Source organism: Solanum tuberosum, unplaced genomic scaffold, assembly GCF_000226075.1.
Source record: "Solanum tuberosum cultivar DM 1-3 516 R44 unplaced genomic scaffold, SolTub_3.0 scf00490, whole genome shotgun sequence".
NCBI classification, from domain to species: Eukaryota; Viridiplantae; Streptophyta; class Magnoliopsida; order Solanales; family Solanaceae; genus Solanum; species Solanum tuberosum.
The window spans coordinates 48,129-57,984 of record NW_006239413.1 but is presented as its reverse complement, the minus strand read 5'-3'; the positions used below and the strand labels follow the sequence as shown (position 1 = coordinate 57,984).

At 30.1% G+C, this 9,856-nt stretch overlaps 3 protein-coding genes across 3 annotated transcripts; all 3 read left to right on the top strand.

The window, feature by feature from the left end:
• The first annotated feature begins 939 nt into the window (after positions 1-939).
• LOC107058341 (uncharacterized mitochondrial protein AtMg00240-like) lies at positions 940-1,395 on the top strand. Its single transcript, XM_015303925.1, has one exon. The coding sequence runs from the start codon at positions 940-942 to the stop codon at positions 1,393-1,395; it is 456 nt and encodes a 151-aa protein (XP_015159411.1).
• Positions 1,396-6,125: 4,730 nt separating this feature from the next.
• Positions 6,126-7,040, top strand: LOC102593221 (uncharacterized). Its single transcript, XM_006364365.2, has 2 exons — positions 6,126-6,430; positions 6,629-7,040. The coding sequence occupies exons 1-2, from the start codon at positions 6,131-6,133 to the stop codon at positions 6,944-6,946; spliced, it is 618 nt and encodes a 205-aa protein (XP_006364427.1). The 5' UTR covers positions 6,126-6,130; the 3' UTR covers positions 6,947-7,040.
• Positions 7,041-8,138: 1,098 nt separating this feature from the next.
• Positions 8,139-9,686, top strand: LOC102586246 (protein PHLOEM PROTEIN 2-LIKE A10-like). The gene is made up of 2 exons (XM_006364342.2): positions 8,139-8,899; positions 8,978-9,686. The coding sequence occupies exons 1-2, from the start codon at positions 8,536-8,538 to the stop codon at positions 9,568-9,570; spliced, it is 957 nt and encodes a 318-aa protein (XP_006364404.1). The 5' UTR covers positions 8,139-8,535; the 3' UTR covers positions 9,571-9,686.
• The last annotated feature ends 170 nt before the right edge of the window (positions 9,687-9,856 follow it).

Sequence of the window (9,856 nt, the reverse complement as noted above, 5' to 3'; positions counted from 1 at the left end):
CCGAACCAAGAGGCATGCCAAGAGTGACAAAGTCACAGCCACAAGAAGGACAAGGTCCCAACAAGAGTGCTAAGTGATCAAACAATCCGTACAAGTGGGCGAGTTACATAAGCGTCTTTAATGTATTAAAGAATACCAATACGACAATGCAAAGTGACAAGAGGTAACCAAGGTACCAAGAATACTTTCAGATATACCAGCAGGTAAAAAGAGTACAAATGAGGATATACAACCAAAGAGAAGAGTGAAACTCGATTTCCAGCCAAAAGGACCAAGATTTTCTCTTATGATGAGTATCAGAGTCTTCAACTTGTACACGAGGATATACAACCAAAGAGAAGAGTGAAACTCGATTTCCAGCCAAAAGGACCAAGATTTTCTCTTGTGATCTTGAAGAACAACAGGTTAGATAATGTTCTAAGGAACTTATACTTCAGGTGAGACGAATTTCCTAAGAGGAGGTGCCAGAATATAGTAACACAAGAGGTGTTTATCATTTACACAACTGTCCATAAAAGTTGGCTGCCCAAATACTTGTGTGCTGCCAAATGCATACATATACACCTATATATATATATATATCTTACACCTCCTTTTAAAGCTATACATTTTTCTAATTAAAACATTACGCAAATACCCCCATACAATACATTAAATTACGATGACAATTATTTTAAGCAATGTTGCAAATATAACATTATTTCAAGTTCCCAAAATGAGAATTAAACATATTGTAATAATTAAGCAGTGGTTTATTGATATGCGACTTTTGTTAGCATTTTCGGGGTGTTACATTCACACACTAAAGAAGTATTGCATGCAACTTTTAAGATCAAGAATCTAGGAGAACTTAGATACTTTCTTGACATTGAGTTTGCCAGAAGTGAGGAGGGGATTTTAATGCATCAGAGAAAGTATGCCTTGGAGTTGGTGGCAGACATGAGACTTGCAGGTGCTAAATCTATTGCAACTCCTATGGAGCAGAATCAAAAACTCACCACAGTTGGGTTTGACCAACATGTACCATCAACTTCTGAAGATTTAACACTAGCAGATCCCTCTAGCTACCAACAACTTATTGGTAGGTTACTCTATCTCACAACAACCCGACCAGACATAGCATTTGTTGTACAGAGTTTGAGTCAATTCATGTATTCCCCAAAGAAGTCTCATATGGAGGCAGCCATGAGACTTGTGAGGTATGTAAAACATGAACCAGGATCAGGAATATTGATGTCTGCTACTGTTGATAATTTGTTGAAAGTATATTGTGATGCTGACTGGGGAGCTTGCATAAACAGTAGAAGATCTATAACTGGTTATCTAGTGCACTATGGGAGTTCTCCTATTTATGGAAGTCCAAGAAACAAGCCACAGTCTCAAGGAGTTCAGTAGAGGCAAAGTATAGAGCTATGACATCCTCAGTTGCAGAAGTGATATGGATGATAAGGTTGTTCAGAGAACTTGGTATACAAGTCAATACACTTGTTTCCTTGTTTTCTGATAGCAAGTTAGCCCTCCAAATAGCTGCTAATTTTGTATTCCATGAGAGGACTAAACACATAGATATAGATTGTCACTTCACTAGAGAAAAGATTCAAGATGGTCTGATTGTCACAGCCTATTTGCCCTCATCAGAACAACCAACTGATATGTTCACTAAAGGCCTTGGTAAAGCATCTCATACTTACATGATGCCCAAGCTCGGAATGTAGAACATCTTCATAAGTCCAAGCTTGAGGGGGAGTGTAAAGGAAATTGGAAAATGCACAAATGTACCTTAGTCTCTAAACACTGACTAGTTAGTTAAAAGTAGTTAGTACTGTTTATGAGGCTAAGCTTAATTTATTTTAGTCATTAATCCAGATTAGTTAGAAATATTGTTAGGCAGTTAGTTAAAGTGAGCTGTAGGGGCACATGTATTCAGTTACATAATAGTGAAAATATCTTCTTCTTCCCCAAATATTCTTTGTTTTTCTCCATTGTTGGTATGTTGATTCATACACCTTCAGTAACTTGACAGATAATGTCTTCTTTAATAATAAAAATGAGTAATTTTCAAAAGGAAAAAGTATAGGTAAAAAGAATTAAACTTTACCTTAACTTTTTATATGTCTTTCCAAATTAAGAATTAAAAAAAGAAGCTAAATAGGATTAGAGAAAAAGAATCGAGAAAATTAAATCAGACAAAACTTTAAAAATATTTTTATTTTTATAATAAATAGAATGACAATTTTACTATATCAAGTCTTAACCTTTGAATATAATAACTTCACCGTCTTGAAAATTTAATAAGGATAATTAAAAACTAAATAATAAATTATCTCTTAAATTTGTATACTGAATAAATAAATAAATAAATTATTTTTAATATAATAAATAAATAAACATAAACATAAGAGTGATACGTAGGTGCTTCATAGTCAAAACAAAATAATGTAGTAGTATGACTTTCAATAATGAAACTTGAAAGATTCGAGACTTTTCAATAAGTTGGGCATGACTAGTTGGTCTTTGTTTTGAATTATTACAAGTGAGTTTGTTATTCGAAGACCAAAACTCTTGTTCGTAATTGTACTACTTAGTTGAATTCCAAATTATTGGCAAGCAATACATTTTGATCATTAAATGTTGGGTCTGTAAAAATCGAATAGATTAATAAATCGACGAAAAAATATTATTGAATTAGCAGGTTTTAATGGTTTATAAAAAAATATTGAATTATTAGTTCGGTTTTATTTTTTTGATTATTGGCTTAACATGTTTAAAAAACAAATCAATTAACTAAATCTATAATAGAAAACCAAAGCATCCGATACACACCCCTAATTAAATGTTCATAACAAGAAACAGATTACTACTCCCAAGACGTCACGATATTTAAGACATATTAGGTGTTACTCTCGCAGTATCAATTTATCTATTTATCTGGTACTTTTTAGTTCCCAAAAATTATTTTAACCAATCATTGTTGGTGTTGCATTAGATTAGTTAAATATTTTGAGATTAGATCTAGATTTTTAAATTTTGTATGAAAAATTAAGTTGTCATATCAATGGCATGAAAAAACATAGAATTACTTTAAAATGTTATCAAAATTTTACATAACTTTAATATCAAAAAGTAAAAAATAACACAAATAGACAGAGTAATTAACTTATTAATATCAGAAGTGATTGCAAGTATTGATAATATGTAGTTCCCGGCTACGTAAACCCAAGAATGATACTACCTGTCTCAAATATTGATTGTTTTGATAAATTGAATTTATTTCAAACTATGCGTATTTTTATTATAGGAAAAAGTCATTTGATACAAAAAAAATTTATTTTTCAATTTACACTTTATTGTTTCAATTAGTTATCAATTGTTGTAGTGTTAATTGGGTATGACATATAAATGGAGGCAATGAATAAGTTAGACAAACACTAAATTAATTTCTCTCTTTCTGTCACTTTTTATTTGTTCAATTTTTCTCTTTTTACGTGTTATTTTTGACAATTTTTTTAATCTATACTCTAATATCCTCAATTTATTAACATTAAGTTAATGTGTTTAAAAAATATACTTCCTCCGTTCCTATTTATATGTCACCATTTTAGATTTCACGCTCCTTAAGAAATCAGGTAAGTTTACCATTATACTCTTATTTAGCGTTCTCTTGAAGACAAGTTTTCAATAAATGAACATGAATTAATTTATTTGAGCAATGGACATAAACTATTTACTTAGTTTTTCTATGTTGGTCAAATATTTATTTTCAAGGCTAATAACTCTCAAGGGTAAAATAGGAAAAAATAATGTCATTTGTGCATGATTTTATGAAATGACACATACTTAAGGACTATCTATATTCTTAGTAAGGATGACATATAAATAAAAACAGAAGGAGTAGTAAGTAAAGATATTTCCGAATCTATCAATTTATAACAGTAAAATGATAAATTTATTACTAACCATCAATATTTTCTTAATATATGTGTTAAGTCAAAATTTGACAAGTAAAATATAATAGAGAAGTATCATGTGAATATACTTGTAAAATTTCAACCCAACAATTCAAGATACTCTCTCTACCCCTTTATACTCTGTAAATTTTGTTTGGACTTGTCCCTTTAGAGATGTTCTTGAAAAAAAGTAAAATATCTCTAATAGGTAAATTAATTTTGAAATAAATTCACTTTGTCATGAGTTCATGACAATTAATAGGTATATCAAGTTGAAAATAGATAAGTAAATAGAAATAGAGAAGTATTAATTAAGTTCTAGAAGACTTCCGTCTACTGTCTTTCTCAAAGGCTATGACTCTGTTTGATTGAATTTTTCAAATAAGATTGAATATGAAGTTTTATAAATGAAGGTTTGAATAGACTGTTTGATGTTATTTTTGCACAGTTACACATTATTGAAGTTTGTTATATTTTTTCAATTCATTTTTATTTGTCCATCAATAATATTTTTGAACTTTTAATTAAATTGTAAATACAAGCAATGTACTAATAATAGAGCCACACACGTAAAAATATATAAAATGCTCATCACAAAATTGAATAAGATTAATTACAAAATAGTGTGCTCTAATTTGCGAATGATCAATCAAACTTTTATTTTATTACGTCAAAATTATTGCTCCGAACAATAATATTAAATCAAATTTGTATTTATTGATCCCCCCCACAAATTATCAATTTAGTCCGGTATGCTGATTTTCTTTATACATCTCTAGATAAAATTATTCACCAGTCAAGGATCAGTCGAAGGAGAGAGAAGATCGGCGCCGCCACTAAATAACTCCAAGGCTGCACGTGTAACTGAGATAAGTCCTCAGGTAGTCACCAAGCATTAAAGAAAGGTTACTTCATTACTCCCAAAAATAAATGGCGTTTGTTTTTTTACCTTCCCTCTACCCTCTATGTTATTTATTTTTATTTGTTATTTTTAATTTATCAAAAAAAGATACTAATTTTTTTTTATGTTTTATCTTTAGCATTAGATATTTATTTTACAAATCACTTTCTAAGACATCATTTAATAGAAAATAGTTTGATAAAATATTTATATCATTTAATTATTTTCTTAATAAATGTGTTAAATCAAATTATAACAAGTAAAAGTTAACGAAAGAAGTATATAAATAGGACAAATCTTTTTAAAAAATTATTTATTCTTTAAAAAAATAAGGAACTATCTTACTCCGAACAATAATAAAAGAAAAATACTCCATTATTGTTGATTATGTAAATAAGGATACTTTTGAAAAAATAAAATCAGTTCCTTCTTAAAATCTTGTAATATCATTTATCTGTGGTTAGTTTGTATTACTAAAGATACTTATAATAATAATTTTGTAGAATTTCGTAAGAAATAACATGTAAAGTATATTTTTAATGGTAACAACAAATAACGTGAGAATTTTAAAATAAAATTCGAGAAAAAAATTGAATTAGATTGTACATTTGGTTGATCGAGTGGGAATTTATATATAAAATTTGGGAAATAAATTGAATTGAGTCGCACGAATTCAGTTCGGGTTGTATAATTGGCCAATCTCTTTAACGATTATTTGTCAAAGTATAATTGTAGCCAGGTGAGCGATGATAATGACGATGCAAGAGGTCCCTCTTTCCAATCTTATTTCACAATAAATAAAAATGTTTCATTTTTTAAACACTTGAACTTTTATTTCCATAAAAAAATCAAAAATATTTTTCGCTAAAATATAGAGGTCATATTCCTTTCTTTTTCATTTATTTTACTATAACCAAAACATCCCTTATTTTGAAACAAAGAAAGTAACTAGAAACAAAAAAAGAAGAGAGCAATTTATTAATTAGGTCAAAATTGAGCAGTGGACATTAATATTGGATTTATTGTTGATCAGCTTCATCCATCCATATATATAGCCGACGCTCAAGACAAACTTCACATTACATCCTCCATTTTTCATTAAATATCTTCTTCACAACCTTCTTAATTTCTATTACTGCCACAATTTATATTTTGTCCTTACAAAATCCCCCAACTTTGTTAGCCACCTTCACTAATCACTCACTATATATACAAGGCCACAAAATTAATTAACAATACAAATTCTACTTAACAAGTTTATACTTTGATATATAACTCAAAAATGGAATCGTATTCAAGTAAAATATTTTCTTCTTCCTTGTCTAGTTCTTCAAGTTCTTTTGCTGGTCATGATCAACACGAAGAAACGAAAGAAAAGCCATGTCTTTCTTCTCTCCATAGAGTTCGCAGCCTTTCATCAAGATCAATCAACAAGAAGCCCATCGCTCCATCGCCACCAATTCCCCCTAAAATCTATAGGGTCGAAGTTGTTAATTTCAGACAAGTTGTCCAAATGTTAACTGCTGCACCCGAGTTTCAATCTCACTCCAATTCCACCTCCAACCCCGGGCATTCACGAGAGGTTGCTGATATATATATTGAATTGTGTGATCATCTCAGTTAAAACATTATCTTAAACACTCTCCGTTACATGCATCTTGTATAATATCATGTTTGAATTGTATGATCAGATCTAAAAAATTAACTTACATATTAAATGAAACATTACTAGCTATTTCAACTATTAATTATTGATATTATGTTTAATTTTCATGAATAGGTGGCGCCTCCCCCTCTTGATCTTTCACCAACTTATTCATTATCAAGTAAGAGTAATATTGGTGGGCAATGGAGGGAGTTTCTTCCTCCTTGCTCCTCAGTGGTGATATCAAATGACGAGGTTTCTAACGAGTCAATTGTTGAAACAGACGAAAAACATGTGGGACCCCAAATTGAACCGAATAGTACTACTTTTGAAGCATGCGGTACAACTTCACTAGGCTTACCTCAATCGCCTTCTTCTTTCGCGTGGTGTTCCTCTCTTCTTTTGAGCCCCGACACAGTGAGTACTTCTATGGATACAAGCGCGGTTCTCTAATACCTAGCTCAAAAGGCGAATTTAAAATTTAAATTCAATAAATTGTAGTTTGAGCTCGAAAAATAGTGAATTTAATTGAACCCACACTGTACGTACTTGATATACGCTCAGCTTATCTACAAGTGCATTGGAGCTCATTTTCTCGTTATTTACTAGATTAGTGGTAAAAAATTGTCTTCAAAAAACTATCGAACAGTTTTTGGGAGGAATCTTATTTTCACTTATAAAATCTATGAAAATATATGTTCAAGTGCAACAAAACAATACTACTTATTTTCAAAAAACACAAATTTTAAAATACAACTTAAAAAATTCAAATTTTTTAATTTCATAATCTATGATTAAACTAAAAACGTGTATAAATTATAGTTTACGCTTTGTACTTCTCTCTCGCGTGAAGGAGAAACAAAAAACATATTTTAAATTTAAATATCAATCACTGAGGAAATTGTTAAGAAGAAATCATCTCCAATTAATGTCAATCAAATATTTATTTGATTTATGTGACATTATTTTTTGTAGTCTATTTAAATAAAACATATTTTAAATTTAAGAGTAGGTTCATTTTGGATTAAATTATCTTTTATTTATGAGAATATGTTTATTTTGATCCTTCAAAACATATTAAAAAATGCTCCACTTTAGTAAATTTAAAGAAATTAATTATGCTCAAAATTATATTTAAAAGATCAAAATAAATCTATTTTCATAAATAAGAGATAATATTAGCTCAAATATTTATAACTAGATTATAAATTTTATTTTTTAAACTTTTTTTAACCAAATTAAATTACTCTATCAGTCTCATATCAGTTGACACTATATTAAATATAGTTGTCTCTGTTGTTGATCAACTTATTAAAAATAAAAAAAATATTAATTAATTTTTTCCGCATATTATCCTTATAATTAATTATTTTTGAAAGTGTTCACCCTTATTTGTAAAATTTCAAAAAAGTTAAGGGCTGAATCGATAAAACTATCCTCTTATTTATGATTTTTTAATATATCCGTAAAAAAAAGGAAATTGATCAATTAATATGAGACTCATGTAGAAAAAATATATACTCCCTTTGTCCACAATTATTTGGCAGGTATATTAAAAATAGATGTCCAAGTTTAATTGTCAATTTAAACAATCAATCATCTTTTTCCAATTCTGCCCTTAATGATAGTGTAGTTCAATTGAAAAGTTATGTAGACTTTTGGCATTCTTGGTATAATATGGTTATATTAGTCAAATTACACCTTCTATTAAATTTTTCTTGAGGGATGTGCATGACCTTACCCTGACAAACAATTGTGGACGGAGGGAGTATTTTTTTAGCTCACAAAAATGTGGACACCTGCAAGCTGAAAGTGAATGAAGATGCAGAGACCCCACCAATTGTCCTAATCTAAGTCGTTCTTATCAAAAGATTCATAGTACATGTATAACTTCTACCGGATTAGCTTCTCTGACCCCAAAAAGGAAAAAAAGAAAAAGAAAAAATCTGTTCATATTCTTCTACATTAAGCAAGTCCTATTCAATCTGTTTTTCAAACCCCTTTTGAGTCTTGAGAATTAAGGAGATTGTGCTCTGAATTGTATGGATATGAAACAAATAAAAAAGGGTATGGGGTATACTAAAAAAAACAAGAACTTGCTTGTTGCTTTGGGAGCTCTTGGTGTCACTGGTTTTGGTGCATATAAAGCTTATTACTCACCATCTATGGTTAAAAAGAGGGAAAGATTGTTAAAGTTTCTTGGTTCAGTTGTTTCTTTAGCTGAAATGGTGTCTGATTCTGCTGATACAATTGGGATTTTCTCTAAAGATCTAAAGGAGTTTATGTTATCAAATTCTGATCAAATTCCAAAAAGTTTGAAGCAAATTTCCAAAATTACCAATATAGCTGAGTTTTCAGAGTCAATTGTTAAGGTCACTAGTGCTTTGACTATCGGAGTTCTTCAAGGTTGTTGTAATCAAGAAACAGAGGAATTAGATTCTGATTTGTTCGATCAGGTTTTAAATAAACTGTTTTCTGATGCAGGATGTGGTTTTGCTTCTGTAATTGTTGGGAATTTCACCAGGAATTTGGTACTTACATTTTGTTCTGTTAAACAGGGTTACTCTGTTCCTGAATATGTTGATACTCTGATAGGGAATTGTGTACAAGTATTTGTGAGCACTGCTGTTACTGTTTATCTAGACAAAACAATGAATATCAACACTTACAATGAAATCTTTTCTGGTTTGACAAATCCAAAGAATGAAGCGAAAATGAGAGAAATGCTGGTGGCCATATGTAATGGTGCAACAGAAACATTTGTCAAAACTTCTCATCAAATTTTGACAAGTACAGAAATGGATGATAAAGTGTCTACTTCTGCTTTAACTGTGCCAATGAGTAAAAGGTATATTCTTGATTTGAGTGGAAGAGTTGTTTTTGAGTGTGTTAGATCTTTTGTGGAGAAGTTGTGGGAGTGTTTGAGAAGATATGTTGAATTTATGAATGAGGAGGTTTTGGAGAGGAGTGTTGAAGTTTATAGGTGTGTGAGTTGCAAGTACACTGTTGTTGTTAGCTTATGTCTTACTTTGTGTGTGGACATACTGAATGGTCCTTGGATTTTGGTTATGACTTAAGTTGGAATTTTTCATCAGGGGTTGTTGAATGATGAATTTTAGCACTCTGTGTTGTATCTCAAGTGTATTGTCTATGCTCTTTTAGTTGTTGTATTTGATTTTTATATTCTAGGTTATGATCATGGTTTTGGTAAGAAATTATTGAGGGAAATGTATACTTCAGTTAACTTTATCAATCTGTTGAATAGTGACTTCGTTTTGACCTTCTGTTTATCTGACACGTTTCTGACGAAAAATTTATTATTAATGATCTTTCGAAACTTTAAATTTAACTTCTTTTCCATTA

Excerpts from the sequence above, each read along its gene's own strand:
- LOC102586246 (XM_006364342.2), top strand. The coding sequence starts at position 8,536 with ATGGATATGAAACAAATAAAAAAGGGTATGGGGTATACTAAAAAAAAC. Across the intron at positions 8,900-8,977 it reads GACTATCGGAGTTCTTCAAG|GATGTGGTTTTGCTTCTGTA; the intron begins GTTGTTGTAATC and ends TTTCTGATGCAG.
- LOC107058341 (XM_015303925.1), top strand. The coding sequence starts at position 940 with ATGAGACTTGCAGGTGCTAAATCTATTGCAACTCCTATGGAGCAGAAT.
- LOC102593221 (XM_006364365.2), top strand. The coding sequence starts at position 6,131 with ATGGAATCGTATTCAAGTAAAATATTTTCTTCTTCCTTGTCTAGTTCT. Across the intron at positions 6,431-6,628 it reads ACCCCGGGCATTCACGAGAG|GTGGCGCCTCCCCCTCTTGA; the intron begins GTTGCTGATATA and ends TTTCATGAATAG.